The 23,638-nt window shown below is 35.2% G+C and overlaps 2 protein-coding genes across 8 annotated transcripts in view; both read left to right on the forward strand.

Moving 5' to 3' along the window:
• The window catches only part of LOC142342021 (uncharacterized), a 6,120-nt gene extending 2,079 nt beyond the window's left edge, over positions 1-4,041 (forward strand). Inside the window, exons 2-6 of the mRNA XM_075393189.1 lie at positions 347-410; positions 762-949; positions 1,611-2,191; positions 2,511-2,661; positions 3,923-4,041. Coding sequence (XP_075249304.1) covers positions 347-410; positions 762-949; positions 1,611-2,191; positions 2,511-2,661; positions 3,923-4,041 — 1,103 coding nt within the window. The remainder of the gene's footprint in view (positions 1-346; positions 411-761; positions 950-1,610; positions 2,192-2,510; positions 2,662-3,922) is intronic.
• The window catches only part of LOC142342546 (uncharacterized), a 117,313-nt gene that overhangs the window by 86,817 nt on the left and 6,858 nt on the right, over positions 1-23,638 (forward strand). For 6 of the 7 annotated variants that reach the window (XM_075393908.1, XM_075393907.1, XM_075393906.1 and 3 more), the window contains 4 exons: positions 4,326-4,339; positions 7,802-7,968; positions 21,080-21,144; positions 22,514-22,531. In XM_075393908.1, coding sequence (XP_075250023.1) covers positions 4,326-4,339; positions 7,802-7,968; positions 21,080-21,144; positions 22,514-22,531 — 264 coding nt within the window. The remainder of the gene's footprint in view (positions 1-4,325; positions 4,340-7,801; positions 7,969-21,079; positions 21,145-22,513; positions 22,532-23,638) is intronic. The other variant, XM_075393905.1, reaches the window with a different exon arrangement.

Raw genomic sequence — 23,638 nt, forward strand, 5'->3', positions numbered from 1 at the left:
TCACAAGCACTTTTAGGTATTTAAAATGGTTCTCAAGTATTCACGTAATAATTGGGAAATAAAGTTTTAGTCTAATTACGAGTAAAAAATTGTTTGAAATGGATTACATTTATCCGCGAAAACTCATGGCATACTCATGACATGCATACTCATGACTTTGTATAATCTGAACTTCGCTATTGAAAAATCAGACTGTATTGTCGGAAAGTTTTCCAAACTTTGCTTTTTTTCTATTTAGGAAGGTTTCATTCTTTCTCTGATTTTTAGTTGTATCGTTCTTCCTTATTGCACATTTCCAACCTTTTGTCAAAAAACAACTCTTGCTTGAGATCTGTGTCTTTTTTAGTGGCGCAGAAGATGAAAGATGGGAAAGGAAAAGGGAGGAAACTGGGCGGAGGACGCAAAGGAGCGTAAGTTGACAGCTAACCCCCCCCCCCCTCCTTACCCACGATTATCTCTTACATCAATACAAGGCTGGGAGTTAGTTATTAATAAGAGTAATATTATATAACCGCCTGAGTCCTACTAAGGAAGAATTGGGGTAATTCTAGATTTTTATTCGATCATGAAAATTGTGATAATAATTTTTCTACGAATAAATTATTTTTAAAATCTCATACTCGTAAGTCAAAATCCTCGGAACCCAAAATAATACCCGAAAAATTGTGGGCGTTTATAGAAGTAATGTTATCATTCAGTAAGAGAAATGAATTTATCCAACAATTGCGACCAAATTGATAAAACTGGTCATTTTGTTCTAGGAAAGCCTCCGACAGCAAAACTCCGGCTGTGAAAACAAAAGACACATCATTAACGAAAGCTGGTTCAAAAGAACAGTCAAGAGCAGTGGCCAAAGTAGAAAAGGTGGTCAGAATAGTCACAACTCTGGCTTCATCCACTGATCATCATCCAGCACACAAAGGTGGTCAATCTGTGGGTGGGCTGAAAGGTCAGGATAAACCTTTTCCTCAAGTTTGGAATATTTTATAAGTTGTGAAAGAGAGAAAACTGATTGGGAATGGTACCCTTTATAGTGTGGCTTCTAGGGCACAAAATTTCAATCACGAAACCAATTTAACCTTAACGCAGTAAATGTCTTGCCGGGTTGAAGTTTGTTTGATTTCATACAAAGATCATATATAATTTCATACTGTCCGTATTTCATTTCTTACAATGATCTTAGTAATAAACCAAAGAGATCATATATGATTCTTGTGTGACTATTAAGATTATAATCATACAAGGAGATTATAGTCATATTAAGATTATAGTCATACAAGGAGATTATAGTCATATTAAGATTAAAGTCATACAAAGAATCATATATGGCCTAGTATGAAACCACAGAAATTTGTATTATGTGTGACCCGGGTAGGTGTGTTTTAAAAAAGAAGTTCCTCTTTTCTGCTTAGCCAATCAGATTTTGAATATTTCAAGATTTTAGCAAAAATCATGGAATCAATTTGCATGAAAAATAATTCAAAGCTTGCACCTAAGTTTTTGAGAAGCGACCAATTGCATGATGCGATTTCAACAACATAATTAAACGTCCTTAGTAATTTTCTCCAGTTCAGAAGCTATCAATGTCCATATGGAAGAAATAATTTTAGGCAAAGAAAAATACGGATCAGAGAGCAAATTCGACAAACAGAAATCTGGCGCAACTGCCGATCACGATTCTTTAAAGCCTGGATTCGATCAGCCAGTTATATCAGTGACTATTACTGAAAAGAAAACATCAAGTGAAAGTCTCCGTGATAGAAAAGTTTCAACTCAGGAAAAATTTAGAAAGAGTGAGAAACCTTCAAAGTTACTTCGACAACAAGCAGATTCATCTATGACACCATTTGCACAATCATTAGCTGGAAAACTGAAAGGATTACACGCACTCGAACACCACGAAAAAGTCAAAGTGGATCAAGAAATCAAAAACAGAATGACAAAAGCCATCAACAAGGCTCGAGTTTTTGAGTCAATCACAAACAAGAAGTTTCGTGAAGAACCACCCCCAATTTCAGTCACAGACGAGGACGGTGGTGAAAAACAGGAAAACAATTTGGGGCAAAAAGCTGGAGTACAAAGTTCATCTTCAAAAAGTCCGTCTCCGCAGAGAGGGAGGAAAACAGGGCAGTATTTGGCCCCGCCTTCTCCTCAAGGTCCGAAAGGAGGCAAAGGTGCTAAAGGGACCAAGGTAAGGACTTGTGATGACGTTGGTTGAATGTTGAGGTTAATCTCTCTTAAGAAAGTTAGGAAAACTTAGGAAATTATAACAAAAGTACTAACAATAAGATTTCTTGGCTGCTTGGATGCTCAGAATGCTGGACATGGGTTACATTAGGTTTCGTGGGAAAAAGAGTGACGATATAATCATGCTTTTCAGTCTCTTATGTCCACTATTAAAGTAAACATTTTTCATCGTGAGTAGTAAATTCAGACTTTTATTACGTACCTTTACCTTGGGGCTCATTTGGTCATTTTATGGTCACCATTTTATTAATCGCTGTTTTTAGGGAAGCAAATCGCGGGGAGGAAAAACGAAAGGTAGAAGTGATTCCTTGGAAAGAGAGGGAGAGGGAGGGAAAGAGGAAGAGACCGCGCCCAGTGAAGGCGGAGCAGCCCAAGGCGGAGAACCCAAAGTTGATTGGAGGAAAATGAACCCAGGTATGGGGTGCTTTAAGTTTGATTATAAAGAATTAAAAACTGCGGCTCTAAGATTTCAGAATTAATTCATGCGTATCAATTTAATCTGATACGAAATCTTATCACCTTTCCTCCGTATTTATTAATAGCCGCGAAGCGATAGCTGGGGCTATTATTGGCCTTCTCTTGTTTTTTTTAAGTTCAAAAAAAATCAGTTGTATTGGGGCGCTGTCTTTTAATTTAAGATCTGTTCACACATTTTCATGATTTTTGAAGTCAAATTGGAGTAGTGATTTTGTTCACACCGAAACAGGAAGTGGAGCGAAAAAGCAAGTGGTTTTGGGGCGTGAAATTTTTTCACTCTAATTTTAAAGTAGAGTGAGAAAACGGTGTTTGAACAGAAAATCGCTGTCTTGCTCGTGGTTTTTTGTTCACATGCGGCAATTTGACATTGAATTTTTGTTTTTTTTTTTCTATTTTTTATCTAACTTTTTTTGAAATGGTTTTCCCTATTTACTCATAGTCCATTCTAGGTCTAGTTTTTTGTTTAGTCAATGAAAATTCTTTGAATTGTACGTTAGGAGTTGTCCTGCTATGTTTTCTTCAATTCATCGCCAAAGTTTTTGTTGCGACCATACGACGTCACAATCACTTTAAATCTGCTTTTTGTTCACTTTAATTCTGCTTTAAATCTGCAAATCTGAACTGAATTTCATGCGTGACTTCATGTTTCACTCTTAGTTGAGCGAGTGAAATTCATTCTTGTGTTCATTTTTTGTTCATTATTGTGATTAAATTTCTGCTCACACGTGACTTACCTCACTCTCAAAAATGACTTCCTCATTCTGAAATTGACTTTTCGTTGCTTTAATTCAAAGGGATAAGGTCAAATGAGTGCTTATCACTCTAATTGAAGGTTATTTAAGAGCAGCTAATAGAAACAGCAATAAGTTATACAGATTCTTAATCAAAATTTAACATCTCAGCCTTTAATGAAAAGAACAAGCTTCTTTTTTTGGTCTGTCTTTTTTACTTTCTTCATGAGACTACAGATCTACGAAGCTATCGCGGCTATTTTCTGGCAATCTGCCTGCTATGTTTTCTATTTACATCAATTCGAAAGCTGGTTGTTTCTAAAAGTTAAATTATAAAATTGAACAAGCTAAAATTCGAATATGGCCAGTTTCAAGACAAGTACCTATTTAAATATATCAATAGGTCGTGACATTCGAGTGATCGAGGAAAGTAAAATTGTATATTGAATTCTGTCTTTGTTTTTCAGTCTTGGACCAATTCCGTGACATAGCAGGACCTGACAATCAGAGGCCATTAACAATAACCTTTTGCGCTTGTCTTTCTCTTTTGAAAGTCTTGCTTTCCTCTTTTCTTAAATCTCACTGATTCTTCTCAACTCAACTCTGTTGTTTGTGTTAGAGTATAAAGACAATTCGGATCTATTCTGTCCCCCCCCCCCCCCCCCCCAGCTTAGTGAGCATAAATCTTTTATGACCCCCAGGCGCACGTGCTATTTTCTTTTTTCTTACATAGTAACGTGCTATATAACAACATATAATTTGTAACTGGGGGTCATAAAAACACAGGGGGGGGGGGGGGGAGGGAGGGACAGAATAGATCCGACAATTCTATTAGTGTTTCTAGTAGAAAATGGAGACTGTATATTTTAGATCTGTTAGATGAAGTGAGTACTCATATTCCTCATTACACTAATCGTAAATAATTAATCGTTAGTATTAAATCACCAACTTAGTCTAATATGTGCTGGTAACTTCTTATAAAATACCCCAATTCATTATATTTGCGAATCAAACCCTTGCTAACCCATCGTGTTTCAACAGTGCGCTGAATCTTAATAAATCTTATTGCGTAACCAAGTCCCACTGTGGGTATCAGTCTGCTTTATAATTGAACGTTTGATTTTACTAAACAATTGGCTGTCTAAAATTTAAGCTCAGTAACTTTTTCACTGAAATAAACTAGCTCAACCGACCAACGAATGGACTGAGATGACACAAGAGAGTACAAGACATAACTTCTGTGCACTCCCCAGTGATTCTGGAATTTTTATCGTGTCAGATCTGACAAATTTTTGACAAAACCATCTTGCTAATAGCCTGTAAGGGGATGCATCTTCTTATCAGATCTGATAAGACGTTGCTCAGATCTTATACGATAAAAATTCCTCTTATAAGTTCTTACACAGTAAAAATTCCTCTTATAAGTTCTTACACGATAAAAATTCCGTCTTATCAGATCTTACACGGTAAAAATTCCGTCTTATCAGATCTTACACGATAAAAATTCCGTCTTATCAGATCTTACACGATAAAACTTTCCTCTTATCAGATCTTACACGATAAACAATTGGAAAGCTATGACTCTAAAGTTCTTGAAGTATGGCATGCTCTTCAAATTGAAGACAATTCAGAGTTGCTTTCAAGCAGTTTTTTAAGACATATATGATATTGTAAAAAAAAGGGTATTCCAGTGGCAAGGGCTTTCTCTGAAGCGCTGATTATCAAACTAGGCTGAAAAATTTTTTTCAACGACCGAAACTATCTTGGACTGCTAAACTTAATCAAAGTACCCAGTTAACACTCACAATAAAGCTGCTGCCAGAACAGAATCAACACTCATTTTTTTGTTTCATAATTGTTTAGTGGACCGATTTTTTTTACTTTCATAGAAACTCGACAACGTTATACGATTATATTGAAATCAATAAAACATGTCTTATCAGATCTTACACGATAAAAATTCCATCTTATCAGATCTTACACGATAAAAGTTCTGGTAAGTGGAATGTTTATCTTATAAGATGTCTTATCAGATCTTACAGGATAAAAATTCTGATAAGAGGAATTTTTATCTTATAAGATGTCTTATAAGATCTTACACGATAAAAATTCCTCTTAACAGAATTTTTATCGTGTAAGTTCTGATAAGAGAAATTTTTATCGTGTAAGATCTGCTCAGATCTTACACGATAAAGATTTTTAGTCAGCATCTTATCAGATCTTACACTATAAAAATTCCTCAATCACTGGGGCTATGGTTGAACACTGTTTTTCAAAGTTGTTTAACAAATTTTTACAAATTAAGCTCCACGTCAAATCAAAATGTAAATAAGCAAGACTAACTTTTCAAAGCACCATTGAAAATTTAATAAAATTAACTAAGCGCTGTTTGTTGTACAATATCCCTGAATAGCAGCTGGATATTGAAAAAAAATATAAATAAAAAACGTTAGAGTTCACAACCGGATCAGGGCGCTAACGTTTCCCCAAAGTGGTGTTTCTGTATTGATTGAGATTTCAATTGTTTTATTGACTATTGATTTTTGAAACTAAACTGAGAAATCGTACAAAATTTTTGAATTTAATTATTTGTCATTAATTTTGTAATGAGCATTTTTTAAATCTGCAAAACGGAAAAAATTTTGTTTGCAAAAAGTTAAACCGATAAATTTGTGTTAAAAATTGTTCCATTAAAGAATGGAAATTGAGAAAATGATTTTAAACGCCGCTTGCTTCTTCACCTAAGTGCTTTTCATTACGTAACGTATTGCTGAGATTAAAACGTTTTCTATACAAGAAGATTACGGTTGTTAAGTTAAAATGGCTGATTTAAATTTATTTTGGCTTTCTTTGAGATTTTAACTACATTTATTACAAGTTTGACCTAATTTTGTCATAACTTTTTGTTGCGTGCCATCATTAAGTTTTGTGAGATTCAACAGAATTCACAATATTTTTCAAACGCAATGAAATTTAATAGATATCAGTTAACGTTGTTTAATCGAAAAGCCTTCAAGAAATAATGTTTCCGCCGTTGTACATAATACTTCACATTGCTATGGAAAAACATATTAAATGATTAAAAATCAGACGCAGCTTGTCATTGCTTAAAACTTCCTGAATGTTTTTTTTTCATTTAAACAATTTTATCCAGCTAAAAACCAATAGGGTGTTTACATAGATCACAAAATCAACCTTGGTTTCAACTAAAGAATCTTAACATAAAATTTTACTTTTTAGATTTTTTCAAGATGATGTTATTTGCTGTCATGATATACATTTTACTGCTGTATTATTCTGCACAATGAACTTGAGGTCTTTCATTCGTTTGCGGAAGTGCAAATCAATCAAAACATGCAACTTTTTGAATTCGATGGGTTTGCATGCAACAGTCTGTACATTAAGGTTGTTCTCAGCAGGTGCAATTGTTGTAAAAATGGGCTAGTATTGCATTCGAACATGCATCTCTTACAGCAAGCCTAGTGTACTAACTATTACACCAACTGGTCTTTAACTCTCTAACTTTAGCGTCTCCTATAGCCCGTTCTATTCGTTTTTCCTTGTTCCTCAATGCTTAATGTCTCTGACCAAGTATATGTTGTACAAGAAGAGCTATTGTTAAGTTATTTCATGCGTATGTTAATCACAATGTACATTAGGTTTTTCTTTCTCAACCTTTTATTATATACGAAATGAATTTTTGACTCGTAAAGATTCGAAGAACAGTTGGAAATAAAAGTTGTGCCGAGTTGAAAAAGACTTTTTGAAAAGTATTGAATTTTTTCATTCAGAATATATGTTTTAAAGTTTGCGTTATATCTGTAGGTATGAACAGATAAATAAGAAAGTATTCAGTTTGTTTTCGTCATGTACATATTTTTGCGTGCTGATAAACGAAAATCGGCTCTTCTATTGTGTAAGCTAACAAAATAGTGTCAGACTATTGAATCAAAATTCTTCGAATAATACCAAAAAAGTGGTTGGACCGAAGTTGCTTAATATTGTGAAAAATATTTTTTGAAGAATTATGAAAACATTGACTCGCGTGAGAGTCAATATTTCACATCAATGTGCGATAAGTTTGTAGACAATCCAATGAATGCCTTGGAAAATTAAGAAAAGAGCATTTTTAAAAAGTTTGTTACAATATCAGTTTTTATTCATTTTTTGTAAAGTGTTTCTCTCGTCCGGCCCCCTCAGTTGCATCGAACTATGTTAATTTCATTTTCCACAATACTTATTGACTAACCAGACAATGGCCATATCCGGCAACAAAAGTTTTCACCCTTAGAGTTAGTTCTAATAAACAGTAAAGTGTGGATTTTGAAATGAATTTTTTTGTTAAGATTGACCTTGACAAACTGTCGCCAGCAGAGAGGAGGAGGATTGAGGTATTGAGGAAGAGGAGGCAGAAGGAATTGGAGAAGAAACAGCAGGAGGAGGAGGAGAAGAGACTGGCTGAGGCAAAACTCAGGGCAGAATTGGACAAACAGATACTGGAGGAAAGGATAAGGTAATGTCATCATGGCTTCAATATCAAATTGATCATCAATCTGTAGTGAAACACATATATATTTTTGAAAATGTATAGAGGCATTAGGTTTTCGGTTTTTGTTCCAACTCACTTAAGTGGGGGAGGAAATATATACTCAACTGGGTTTTTTAGTTCAGACAATTTCGGCCGATCGATATAATCATTGAAGAGCGTTGTGAGTGGTAACATTAGAAAGCCCCTCAAGCGTAGAATATGGAATTAGAAAGATTTTTTTGCAATTTTTGCTTTTTATAGGAAGTTATCGAGGCTTAAAATTTTGTGAACATTAGACGTAATTCAGCTATTTTTGTTCACATTTTTGGCATTTTGACCGAATTTTCGTCAATTTTGCCAAAATTTGTTAAAACTGTTAACTGTAGTATTATTGATTTCATCCCTAAAGACAGAGAAGAGTTTCTGAACTGTTCGATCCAAGTTTTTCGGGCTAGAAAAAAAATGCTAAACTTTTCAAAATTCAGACTTATTTCGTCGAAAATGAGACCAAATTTGCTTTTTTTTAGCCCACTTGCTTTAAATTTGCTGGAAGTAGACACGTTAAAACTGCAGCCCTATTCCCCTCAAGCTCGAAAAAAAAGCTAGTTGTACTCCCGGCGGATTTTGTGAGCCTTCTGGAATTATAACTTTGTCAGTTTTCAGACAACTCTTTCATTTATTATCTAATGTCTGTTATGATTTTGATTATAATTGTTTTAAGAAAATATCGTGGATTTCTTGAACGTTGCCACTATTTTATCTTTTTTCTATCAACTTCGAGCGCAGTCTCAGTAAAAACAGGCAGAAAAAGATTTCATTTGAGTTATAAATTAATGTTGGAAACGGTTTTATATTAAACTAATGGTTTCTTTGTTTTGATACTACGCGTTTTCATTTTTCAATAATTTTTGAGCATAATTACATATTTTATAATTTCATTTTGTTTCCTTGTCGCATTTGCGCGTTTTTGAAAAGACCAATTGCAAAAAAGCATAGTTTGAAAATGCACAGCGTTTGGGAAAGGCGTATCTGGATATGTTAATTGTTTTTGTTGAACAGTTGATGCTTTTTTGAGCTGAGACACAGTTGTCTCGCAAAATTTTTGTGGATTTTTCTGTTTTTGCCTATAGTTTTCTTACTTTTTGTTGTTTTACGTCATATACCTGATAACGATAGGTCCCAATTGGTTCCCCAGGACATATAACACAAAACATGTTTACAGATTTCAGTTTCTAACTGTTTGTTTTAATGACTTTCAAATTAAATTAAAAAAAAAGATTTTTTTAAGAACTGTCTTCTTTTTGCTTTCATTTTTTTCGCCATGTACCTCAATCTCACTAATTAAACGTCTCAAATATTTTGTTTATTCAAAGATTTTTTCGCGCTTGGTTATACGTTGTGACTTATTGCTTTGACCATTTAGTTTTATCAAGAATTTTTCGAGATTTCTATTGTGTTCAATTTTAAGGCTTCTTTTTGTTGTCATGTCTACATAGTCCTTTTAAGAGGAAAACGCGTTGATATTAAGATGAGCAGAAAGTGATGATGTACAGTTCTTGCAGGTAACATTTTACAATTATAGTGCCTTGACCACTGTGACGTTGTAAAGCTGTTTGAAGTTTTGGCTTTTTTATGTATTTCTTGTTATTTTGTGTGATCTCGACTTAGTCTCGTTATTAACAGGCCCCATTGGCTTCCTGAGATGTTGCCAACTAATCCATCGATTTTTGTTGTAATCGTAAGTCTGTTATCACTTTTGAATGTTTTTGTTTTCAAAAACATATTTGGGTTTTTGAGCTTCGTCACATTATTAACTAGTTTTTGGTATCTTTAATGCTCAGTCTCTGTAAGCACAGGTCAAAAACCGTTTCCAGATAGCTATATTTTAATCTTTATAACAATGTTAGTTTCAAACAATTGTTTCTCGACTTTGTTACTACTATTACTACGAGATTTTTTAAAATCTTTGAGATTTTTGTATGTTTGTACATTTTGAATAATCGCTGGTCCCATTGGCTTTGAATTTTTGCGCAATTGAAAATTGGATAATGACATGTCTCAATTTTTTCCAATGGAGATTTAATTGGACATTTTAGTGAATTCAGTTGATATCTAATGACATTAATAACTGTTAAATTATCTGTTTTCAAAAACAGAAACGTATTTATGAACTTCTTTGCTCTTTTTGTCGGCGTGTTAACCAGTCGCATTGAGGACAGGTCTCATAATTTTTTCTAATATAGTATAGGTTTAATTATTTTGTTTAGGTTTTTTTTTATTCGAGTTTGAATTTCTTATGTTCTTTTTATTATAGACATTGAGTTTTGGTCGCATTGATTTGTATTATTGTTTTTACTAGTAGTCTTATTATCAGCAACTTTCATCGGCCCTCTAGCGTGGCCTTATTGTATTCTAGTGGTTGTTTATTGAACGATATGTTTGTTTTCGAAAGTTTTCTATCTCTTCATCATTTGGTAGCCAATTACGTAAAGAAAGTGGATGAGCGGGGTCGGAACATTATGTGCGTACGCTCATTACCGAGCCTCCTTGTTTAATTTAAATTGCATGTTATCTAATGAGCGGTGAGACATTTAATTTTTGCGAGCGTATGAGCAACTGTTATTTTGACTATCGATAATTGAGATGAGTGATTCACGAAAACTTATGGAACAAACTGGGCATATTGGTCAATTTCATTGTCAACATCTCGTCAACATAGCAGCGTCGCTTTCACTTTATCGAGGTTGATCTAATGAATTTTTGCCACAGAATTCTCTCTAATTAGACGAAACTAATTTACAACATAGGTTATCCCCTCCCCTTGGGTGAGGTCGAAAGTTGACAGGGTTTAAGTAGTTACCACGAAATCCACGAGTATTCCCTATACTGCAAATAAAATTTAGTCCTTTTTTCCAAAATTTTTCACACTATTAACTCGTTTTTAAAAACTGCGCAGTAGTAAGCTGAGCCTAACCATAACGTGCTGATCCCATTTAAGTAAAATTCAGAAAATTTGAATTTAATAAGGGCGCAATTTTCAGGACTCAATGAGAAATAATTGAGAAGTGATTTTTTTAAACCAAGAATTCCTTAGAGCTTAACAAATTCTCTAGAGCTTTAATGATGATTCGAAAGTTTTCCATACTCGATCAATTTTTTCGTTCCTATGCGGCTTCTTCAAGCAGTCATTTTTGGTTATAAAACCAAAATTGAGCATATATGAATTAGTTGACTCTAATGATTAATGTCATACATCATAAATTAATTTAGTGCAGTAAAATTATTATACGATGTACTTAATTTAATTTAGTGTACTTATTCCTGAAGGGCATGTGTATAAGTCAACGTTATTTCACATGCTAGTCTGTTATTCCCATCTCCCGTAGCGGGAAATTATTGTTCATATTTGTTGTGACTTCTGTAATACCAGTTGCCTTAATACTCACTCTTTTAGTTTTGCACTTCGCGAACAGTTGCCTAATTTAACTTATTCTTCATTAACTGTCTTACTAATCAAGTAAAGTAGACAAGTAATTACCAAGCGATTCGCTAAGCGGATTCATTTAGAAATTGTGTAAAGCGCATTCGCCGCGCAAGTTAGGATATAAAACATAATCGTCACTCGCGACTCAAGATTAAGTACGCAATCTCATTTGCGTACGACATGGCGCAGTCAGCAACTCAGAAGCGGACCCCACTCGGCATTGAGCCAATTTGGGATAAACCTAGTGCAGACCCTCCGTTGAAATGGGAAAAGTGGCAGAAGCAGGCCAAGTTAGCTCTTCTTGCGAAGGAAAATATTACACTAGACACTTTGTTGGAACCAAAACCCGAAACAGTACAACTACCACTTGAACCTATCTATGAGGATACGATAACAAGATCATCGGCACAATCGGAGAGGGAAAGATTGGCGAGGAACGCTCAATCAAAAATGAACTGGGATAATCGGTGTCAGAGACAACTGGAGATAGGAGTAATGTGTGGAGATAAACCGTGGGCACAGGCTGATCGAAAGACTGTGTCAATGCTATATCTCAGTTTGGGCACCGAAGGACGTCGAATTGTTTGTAGCAGAAACCCACACCTCAAGATGGACATTCTAACAACAGCAGAACTTTGGACAATCATGGAATCAGCATTTATTCGTCAGCGCAATATCACATTTGATAGGTACGTACTTCTCACTACAAAACAGACAAGAGGAGAGTCTATCGAACATTTCTTTGGAAAATTGAAAGAACTTTCTGAAAATTGTGAACTCGGGAGTCAAGAAGATACTCTTATCAGAGATTTATTTATTGCGAATATGTTAGATCCGGAAATCCAAAGGGAATTGCTGCGAGAAACTCTAGAATCAACTCAAGCATTACGTTTGGCCATAAATATGGAATTAGGTCAAAGAAATCAACTACAAATTACAAACTCGCAACCTGCTCCACAGGTTAACGCAGTAATTTCTCAACGACTTTCTCGACCACCGAGTCAACGGCCGACTGCATCTAGTTTTACTCGACCACCAAATCAACTGCAGAAACTGTGGTTTAACTTGGTCAGCAAATCATAAAGTCAAGTGTATTGCAAGAGGCAAGACTTGCAATAACTGTGGTTTGCAAAATCATTTTTCTCGAGTGTGCAGGAAACCGAAGTCATCATCAAATAAACCCATCCGATCTAATGTTAACTCTGTTGAAGAAACTTCAACTGATCAGACGGTAAATGCCATACAAAATATGAAGTATAACCCACAATGCGAATCAGATTACGATAGCTCAGATGATAATATGGTCGCCAGCATCGCAAGTAACGCAATACAGATCGAACCAAAGAACACCATCTTGCAAATTGGTAATACCCAAGTAGGACTTCTCATTGATTCAGGCAGTGTATGCAGTATTTTACCCGAGTCTCTTGCTTCGGAAATAGTGGAAAATTCTCCCCTTGCTCGATGGTTGATGATAGCGCCTCCCCAGGAACTCAAAACATTTTCAAACGAACCCATAAACGTGACGGGAATGATACAGGCACCAATTGCGAGCAATGGATGGCGACTTGAAGAAGCTGAATTTGTGGTGGTCCGTGACGGGCTAAAACCACTAGTTGGTAGAGACTTGTTTGACGCTCTCGGAATCTCAATAACTCAAACCCCAAAATATGAAGGTAGTTTGGTCAACACTATCACATCCCAATGTCCATTTAAAACATGTATTGCAAAACAATTTCCTCAACTTATTACACGTATTGGTCGCTCAAAAATACATATTGTTAAATCTAAATTCCATAGAAATTTTCAACCAAAACATCAAAAGGGCAGAAGAGTGAGTTTCAGAAGGCAATGCATTACACTTTGATTGGCCTAAAAAATACATTTTGTTTTCTAGACGACATCTTAATTGTAAGTAAAGGTTCTGAAGATGATCACTTACAACTTGTATTAGATTGCCTTAAGAAACTGGACGCGGATAATCTCCGAATTAATCTTCCTAAATGCCATTTTGCGAAGCAAAAAATTTCCTGGTTAGGATATAAAATAACTCAATCTGGGATATCACCACTCGAATCTAAAACATCCTCTATTATGTCATTACAACCACCTAATACACTTTAAAAATTACGTTCATTTCTCGGTTCACTATATTTGTAAATTTATTCCTAATTTAGCTCAACTCTGCCATCCTTTAAGACCTCTTCTTCGTAAGTCAACTAAATACATTTGGACTGACGCTCATTGGACATTTTAATGCCATAAAAACTCGCATAGCAAATCATACAGAAAACATTCACTATAACCCCCAACTCGAAACACGAATCAAATGAGATGCTTCTCGCTTCGGATTGGGAGCAGCACTAGAACAACTAACAGTTGATGGTTGGAAGCCGATCTCTTTTGCGTCAAGATTTTCAAATAGTAGTGAAGAACGTTATAGTATTAACGAATTGGAACTTCTTGGGGTGGTATGGTCCAAAGAATATTTAAAAAATTATTTGTATGGTAAAGAGTTTACTATTATCACTGATCATCGCGCATTACTTTCTATTTTAAAAGAACATCGATCAAATAAAAGTTACAATAGTAGGTTATCACGATGGGTTTTATCGTCTTTTGCCTTATCAATTCTCAATAGAGCATCTGCCTGGCGCGAAGATGGGACTAGTTGATTACATCTCTCGAAATCCATATCAACCAGCAAAAAGTGTTTCAAAATATGATGAGGAATTTTTAGTCGCAACATTATCAAGCATACAATCTGATGCTCAATTACTTCAACAAAAACCCAACATTTTAGCTCATTCACTTAATAAATTATATATTGATATTGATGGCGAAAATAAAAATTCCACCACTAATACTGAACAAGTGTTAAATATAGATTATGTCAAACCAAATCCTCAAACAAAAGTTAACGAATCATTCGCTCCGCGAAACAATAGTTTAAAATTATTCTCAAAACAAAATTCTAACTTTGACATAAAGTCCGCTCAGCGTGTACGCTTAACAAATGTTAGTTCAAATCTCGCGGCGCGAAAATACAACTCTAACGTAACCTCCCTTAAATTCAATAATCAGTATAGTGAACACGCCTCGCGAGTACACCTAACTCAAAATATTAAATCACTCGCGGATCAAAAAGTATAACCTGATTTTTAATCCCACTAATAGTATTAATTGTACTAGTGCACATGATCAGCGAGTACATTCAACTCAAAATGAATCAGTATTCGCACATACATATCCTACTTCAAAAGTAAACACTTACAAATTAATTAATACCAATTCTGATCTCGCATTGCGAGTACGCTTTTCATTTAACAAATTAACACTCGCAAGGCATAATAGTTTAATAAATACTCAAAAGATTAGATTGCATTCCTCAGATGCCTCTTTTGCAAAGCAAGTTACTAAATACCAAATTCATTCTAAATTTGCGTCACATAGTCTACCAATTACAATTAAACCTCTACAAATTGAGTCTCAAATGCTTGTAGAAACAGGAAAAGCGTCACTCGCTTACCAAAATACTCCTAAATTTGCTTCAATAGGTCATTCTCACTTGTCAATCAAAAATCAGTCTCAAATTCCTACCTTATTTAGTAAACCAAACTCGAATACTTTAAATAACTCACGTGCTTAATTAACAAACAACAAACAAGTGCTTTTTGCCCAAACTCAACCTGAAATTCAGTTGGGGGATGTATGGCTCAGCACTGCTGGTGGCCATACATGAATCGTGATTTGCTCGTCAAAGCAATAGAGTGCAAATCTTGCATTACTATCGGTAAAAATTTAAAATCTGTTATTCCCGCAAAACAATTTAAAGCACATACACCATGTATAGTTCCGAACCAAGAAATACAAATAGATTTTGCAGGACCTATTAATAACGAAAAAGAACATGAAATATAAATTTTAACATGTATTGATAGATTTCTAAAATATCCTTCTGCAGAATTAGTTGATAATGCAAATGCATCGAATGTAATAAATTTTTTTAGATAATTATATACAAATTCATGGAGTTCCTCGTTCCTTAAGAATAGACCAAGCTCGTTGTCTTATAGGTAACCAAGTAAAAAAAATTTTGTATGAAAAATAATATAACATTAATACCAGCTCCGGCGAATGACCATCGTGCAATAGGACTAGTTGAAAGACTTATTGGTACTATTAAACAACTCTTAGCATGTATAAAAGAAGCAAATAGAGAATTAAATTCGTTCACAATTAAAGCAAAATTAAAATCAATTATATACCAGCTTCGCATATGTAAACATAAAACAACTATGCTTTCGCCATTCGAATCTCACTTTGGGCGCGAAGCCAATACACCGCATAGTAACATAAGTACTCAACCAAAGTCATCTGATCTAAGTTATGAAAAAATTTTGAATCATTATTTAGATGAAGAAACAGTAACTCCTAATGAATTGTTGCCGGAGGACCACTGGGGTAACAGCCGTAGCGACGATGAAATCGAGCGCAACATGTGCAAGGCAACAAAAGACGCTACCACACGTGAACGTCTAGCAACAGACAACGAATCCCGTTTCCTTCGCACCACAAAAGCGCATCGTCCACTACCTCTAAAAGAACACGCCGTACAGTTGAACATTGCTCGGAAGAAACATCTCCATAAAAGATCCAAGAAAAATCTTGATGGACTGTATGAGGAGTTGGCTCCAGGATCTGTGGTACAAAAGACCGATCAATATACTTCTGTCATTCGCGAACCGGGGAAGTGGAATTAACAGTGCGCAATAGTGACATTGCCAAATTTGGTACTCGGGAAGAACGGAAAACGAAATTAACAGAATATATTAACCGTAGAGGACCCCGCACGCATGAGAAGACAACTGAGGCTAAGATACTTAGCCACATAAAAGAGTCCACGCGCATACAAAAGGGAGATAGAAAGATGAAGCATCGCAAGCGAGAAACTGGAAGCGGTGTCTCATCAAATAAATCAAATATTGCTCGTGCAATGCGGGTATTTTGCTCCCCAAGTATTACCCGAAATTCCCGAGGCTGCTCCCGAACAGCAAATCATAACTGGAGAAGTATTGATCGCACCCTCTCCTACAAATAACCAAGCAGAATTAATCTTGCCATCTTAATCGGCTCCAGCAATAGCATTACAACAAATACCGATAAGAGCAACAAAACGGACTAGAAAAAGTCCTAAATACTATGGGTACGATAAAGAAGACTCATCTGGTGAATCTACTAATTCGTGCTCCCCGAACTTTGCTCCAACCCGCAGGAAACGACACGCGTAGGAGATATTGAATCGATACAACCTTCAGTTGTACAAACAATTGTAGACACAGCATCGCGGGTTGAACCCATAGAAAATGACTTCCCATCGCCTATCATAGGACAGGTATCACCAACAGATCCTCGTATACGACCAGCGGATCACAGTACATCAAATGAGCTCATAATTGATGAAGAAGACTTGTGAAAACTTTGAATAATTAAAACTTGATACATTATTATTTATGACTAGCTATGATAACCAGTACATATATTGTTGATACTATTTAACCGGTGAATAAGTATTAATATTATTCATATTGTTATTAAAATTTTATTTTACGCAATTTTAATTTTCATTGAAGCGGGAGAAATGTCATACATCATAAATTAATTTAGTGCAGTAAATTTATTATACGATGTACTTAATTTAATTTAGTGTACTTATTCCTGAAGGGCATGTGTATAAGTCAACGTTATTTCACATGCTAGTCTGTTATTCCCATCTCCCGTAGCGGGAAATTATTGTTCATATTTGTTGTGACTTCTGTAATACCAGTTGCCTTAATACTCACTCTTTTAGTTTTGCACTTCGCGAACAGTTGCCTAATTTAACTTATTCTTCATTAACTGTCTTACTAATCAAGTAAAGTAGACAAGTAATTACCAAGCGATTCGCTAAGCGGATTCATTTAGAAATTGTGTAAAGTGCATTCGCCGCGCAAGTTAGGATATAAAACATAATCGTCACTCGCGACTCAAGATTAAGTACGCAATCTCATTTGCGTACGACAATTATAATGAAGCGGTTTCGATAATGTTCATAAATATAAATTTTTTGGTATGTGAAAATCAAATTTTAATCTTGTTTGGAGATCCTTCATCTTTTTGGTCCTTTTTAGGTATCGTGATGAGTTTTGGTGCATTGTTTACTTATGTCGTTTTTTGGGAATTGAATCAATTCATCAACTCTTCAGAGTCGTGCCAAATATTTGGAATAGTTTTTTTTGATATTTTGCAATTTTCTCTATTTTTCTTCCAGATTAGAGTACTCCTTTGCATGAGACCGTTTTTTCTGTTTTCTTGATTCATTCTAGAAGATACTAGTTGTTTCAAAAAAACATTGAAACGCCGAAGACTGTGAGGTGTTTCTGACTCTTCTTTCAGTCTTGAGATCTGTTTGCATACTTTAATGAATGTTGAAGTTAACTTGATTGGAGACTTGGGTCACGCCAAAGTAGGGTGTTCAGCGAAATGGATTGGTCTTGCCTGTGAAATTTTATCGCTATTTAATTTAAGTTTACGAGATAATCTGCGTTTTTGCAATTTTTTGCCTCTTAGATAGAGGTTTTTTGTTCAAATGTGGCAATATAACTCCTGTTTTCATGACTCCGGTTTCTCAATTTCAATTGTTAAACTGTTAAAGTGGGCAATAAAGTCCTGTTTCAACGGGGTAAAATATGGCTAACCTCATGGTCTAAAGTTACAATACGAAATACTTCCACTTGAATACCTCGTGAGGGTCAAAGAAGCTACTGACTTGCAAAAATTTTTATCGAATGAAGCTCCAGACTACCTAAATTTAGTGGTTCCTACTACTACTAAAAAAATAAACGAACAAATTTCCTCAACTTCGACGTCAAATACAAACTGCATAACTTTGAGAACTGTTTGTTTGCCAGAAATGTAAAGTCCTGGCTTGACTTCATCATATCTATTAGCAACACTCTTAATTTTAAAACCGTGCAAAAATAAGGGCTCATTTCTTTAAAAAATTTCAAACGTCTCACAACCTGTGTTATGGAAACCCATCCGTTGGGTGAGGTTGAAAGATGACAGGGTTTAAATAGTTACCACGAAATCTACGAGTATTCCCTATACTGCAAATAAAATTTAGTCCTTTTTTCCAAAATTTTTCAAACTATTAACTCGTTTTTAAAAACTGCGCAGTAGTAAGCTGAGCCTAACCATATCAGGCTGATCCCATTTAGGTAAAATTCAGAAAATTTGACTTTTATTAGGGCGCAATTTTCAGGACTCAATGAGAAATAATTGAGAAGTGATTTTTTTTAAACCGAGAATTCCTTAGAGCTTAACTAATTCTCTAGAGCTTTAATGATGAGTGGAAAGTTTTCCATATTCTGGCAATTTTTTCGTTCCTATGCGGCTTCTTCAAGCAGTCTTTTTTGGTTATAAAAACAAAATTGAGCATATATGAAAAAGTTGACTCTAATGATTATAATGAAGCGGTTTCGATAATGTTCAGAAATTTTTTGGTATGTGAAAATCAAATTTTAAGCTTGTTTGGAGATCCTTCATCTTTTTGGTCCTTTTTAGGTAATTTGATGGTTTTTGTGCAAAGATTACTTATGTCGTTTTTTTGGGAATTGAATCCTTTCATCAACTCTTCAGAATCGTGCCAAAAACTTTGAATAGTTTTTTTTTGATATTTTGCAGTTTTCTCTACTTTTCTTCCAGATTAGAGTATTCTGCGCATTTAATGGTTTCCTTATTGTGCGGGCGTTTTATTCTTGGTTGCATTAATTAATTTTTTTGATGTGACCTATACTTCTGTTATGTTAAATTTTGTAGAAAATTTAAAGTTATGTTAACTTTTCTTACTTTTAAATTTACGCTTCACTGAATTGAATTTACTTATTCATTTGTATGAGACCGTTTTTTCTGTTTTCATGATTCATTCTAGAAGGTACTAGTTGTTTCAAAAGTACGTTGAAACGCCGAAGACGATTCTGTGAGGTGTTTCTGACCCTTCTTTCCGTCTTTTTTGAGATCTGTTTGCATAATTTAATGAATGTTGAAGTTAACTTGAATGGAGACTTGGGTAACGCCAAAGTAGGGTGTTCAGCGAAAAGGATGTAATGTGATGATTTTTGTGCATTGTTTACTTATGTTGTTTGTTTGGGAATTGCATCATTTCATCAACTCTTCAGAATCGTGCCAAAAATTTGGAATAGTTTTTTTGATATTTTGCAGTTTTCTCTATTTTTCTTCCAGATTAGAGTATTCCTTTGTATGAGACCGTTTTTTCTGTTTTATTGATTCATTCTAGAAGATACCAGTTGTTTCAAAAATACATTGAAACGCCGAATACTGTGAGGTGTTTCTGACTCTTCTTTCAGTCTTGAGATCTGTTTGCATACTTTAATGAATGTTGAAGTTAATTTGATTGGAGACTTGGGTCACGCCAAAGTAGGGTGTTCAGCGAAAAGGATTGGTCTTGCCTGTGAAATTTTATCGCTATTTTATTTAAGTTTACAAGATAAACTGCGTTTTAGCAATTTTTTGCCTTTTAGATAGAGGTTTTTTGTTCAAATGTGGCAATATAACTCCTGTTTTCATGACTCCAGTTTCTCAATTTCAATTGTTAAACTGTTAAAGTGGGCAATAAAGTCCTGTTTCAACGGGGTAAAATATGGCTCAGCTCATGGTCTAAAGTTACAATACGAAATACTTCCACTTGAATACCTCGTGAGGGTCAAAGAAGCTACTGACTTGCAAAAATTTTTATCGAATGAAGCTCCAGACTACCTAAATTTAGTGTTTCCTACTACTACTAAAAAAATAAACAAACGAATTTCCTCTACTTCGACGTCAAATACAAACTGCATAACTTTGAGAACTGTTTGTTCGCCAGAAATGTAAAGTCCTGGCTTGACTTCATCATATCTATTAGCAACACTCTTAATTTTAAAACCGTGCAAAAATAAGGGCTCATTTCTTTAAAAAATTTCAAACTTCTCATAACCTGTGTTATGGAAACCCATCATAGAGAGACTTTAAACTCAGTTAGATTTGATACAATAAATTAATTGTTTGTCAAAAATGAAAGCAATAATTTGTACATTTACCCTAACTCCTTGGTATTTAAATCTGTCTTTGGAATTCAAGTGTTCTTTTCTTAATGTTTCTTTGCGTTTTTGGGTCGGATTTTTTGGTCGGTAGTTGTAATCCAATACCGTTCCTAGTTGTAGATCAACAAAAATTCTTTGACCCGTTTTTCTAAACTTATTGCCCACAATTGCAAATCTCAAAATTGATAAATTGTTCGATCCTAAACGACCCGCCTCACTCTTTAAATGACGTTCAAAACCAATGTTAAGGTGACCAAAATTTAACAAGCAGTATGATTTTTCAAAAGATATTTTGCTGTATGAAAACGTCTCTAATTCTTTAAACAGGTATCATTTATTGTGTCGCTACCATAGTTCGGCATCTGTTTCCATCTTTATTTTACGTCCTGCAAGTCTATTTCGCAGCTATTAGGGAAATTTGCTGTCTACGTTTTCAAAGACTATAAAAGTGGAGTATTTGAATGTGTTCCAGGGAATTGGAGGAGGAAAAGCGGAGGGAGGAGGAAGCAGCTAGACTGGCGGAATTGGAGGCAAAACGTAAGGAGGAGGAGATGGCGAGGAGGGAGAGGCAGAGGAGGGTGGAGGAACAGAGGCGGATTGAGAGGATGAAACAGGAGAAGATGGAACAGGAGGCACAGGCTGCAGGTCTACTATTATAGTCCAGTCGACACATTTTTGCCATGGAATCTTACTGGATGCATTGTCATCTCAAATCTTCATCTTCATTATCATTATCATCACTATAGAGCGTCTCTTTGTCGCAGTTTACATTAGAGGATGCGATCTAAATTAAGAGAAGTAGCTGTACAGCCTAATTAGAGCTGTGCTAATATTTCGGAGCTTTATTTCAATTGCATTATTTTGAACATTGAGATCCCAGTCGTTTCAAGAACTTCTTGCCTGTCGTCTTCCATTCCCTATTCTCACGACTAGATTGGAACGTATATTCTTCACTAGAGTCAAGAAGATCATTCCAATATTGTCGGAAAGCCATAACAAACTGTCTGCATCATTATTATCACAATCGTCGTCATCACCATCTTTGTCATTATCAGCCCCACATTTTGTTGTCATCATTTGTAGTGACTGTTTGGGGTGGGAGTTGAAAATGTTGATGTGCTTCAAAAGTTATGACCTTTTAACTAATGATAGATGTTGTTCCTCGTCAAAATACCTCTCGGACCTTTATTGGAAAGTTTATTTTCAAGTTAATATCCAAGCCACACTATATTCACTATTCGGAGAGACAGAAATCTCTGTCCCATTGTCGATTAGGACAGAAAAGTTGTCATTTATCATTTTAACTTAGTGATACTTTTGGTGAATCTTTAATCAGAATGATGAGAGTGGATAACTTTGTTAGACATCTTGCTGTCTTGTGGTCAACTGGACTCCTCAGTAAACAGAGAGGCATTATGTTATCGAAAGCAGCATTTTGAAGCAGAGAGGAGTTACCTCAAATCACTCACTAACAACATTATACAGAACAACATTATTCATGATGCTACCTACCAATGCAACAAAAAATGACAGCTTTCCAGTTCCCGTCTCTCAGCTAATCATCAAGGCTGATCAGTTACAAATTGATACAAACAGTAACAATGAATCCGTCCAAATAAAGCAGTTACAAAGACAATGCGAAATCCGTTCAGCTCCAAATCATCATTACAATATGCTTTGAGGATAGTTCTCGATGTAGTTATCAGTCATCTCATCAGTGACGTCATTCAAAATGTCATTATCATTCAGTTATTCATCATCCACTCATTGACCATGACCTCGTGACCTCCACCGCCATCCTCTGCCAATCCCTCCTTCGGCCAATTCTCACACTTTCATCTCCATTTTACATTGATAGCTTTCTTCTCACTTGTGCATGTTCATGTATTGAGTCCTTTCAATTTAGGTGATCCCGTAGCCGAAGGTCAGTTACACGAACAATTGTTTTTTGCCCGTTATAATTCCTATCTACTAATTAAATTGTTAAATGTAAATTACCTGCCCAACTAAAATTGAACAGAACTTACAAGTAACCCACTGGTGACGTCTTAACAAATAGACGTAAACCAAAATGTAGAAATTTCAACGAATGTGATTGGTTGAGAAAGGCAGTACCTTTATGTGTTTAATTAGCCTAAATTCGACATAGCCTAATGCCAGATTATAGATTTTTTGCCGCATCTGGCCATGCCTCTCGGGCCATGGCCGTGCCTCAGCGGCCCGTGGGACTTGAAATGAATCTATCACAACCGAACTTGATACCAGTTCCCCCCCCCCAATATAATATAATTTTTATCTTTCTATGTTTCGGCTTATCGCGATTTCTGAGCAATTTTACGTTAACATTCATATCCTATTCTAAAACATGGGGAATTCGTTGACCAATCAACCAACCAGAAAGCAATATTCCCATTTTCTCAATTGTGATTGGCCAGCAATAAAATTTCTATATTTTGGTACGTCTGTCATTTTCACAAGAGCCTAACCCACTAGACTATAGCTGCAAGAGTTCAAACTTAGAATGTAACTTTGGAAAACGGTGGCTTATCAGGTAGCCGAATGTCCTAAAAGACAAAAAATTGATGTGTATCTGATAGCTAGTATTCTACCAGCTTTGTCGGTCGCGTTAATTTGTTCAGTTGTGATAGATTCATATCATGTCCCACGGACCTCTGAAGTATGGTCATGGTCCTCAAGGTATGGTCAAACCAACTATATTCAGTATAAAATTAAAAACTATTTATTTATACCTGTGCTAGTGAAAATGGCAGAAGTATCAAATATAGAAATTTTATTGCAAGCCAATCAGAATTGAGGAATTTTTAATGCTGTTTTTTGATTTGCTTTATTTCAGAAATAAATACTTGCTTGTTGTTCTGGAGGTACGAAATTTTATAATAGCTAACATCCTACGTCCCATGTTCTCAATTTTTTAAGTTAAAATGAATAAAAAACTTTTAAAAAAGGCGAGATTTGTCGTCCGCTGGAATTATTTTTGCGATATATCGAGAGTACAAAAAAACCTAAACTT

This window comes from Convolutriloba macropyga, chromosome 7, assembly GCF_964194025.1.
Source record: "Convolutriloba macropyga chromosome 7, txConMacr16.3, whole genome shotgun sequence".
NCBI lineage: Eukaryota > Metazoa > Xenacoelomorpha > Acoela > Convolutidae > Convolutriloba > Convolutriloba macropyga.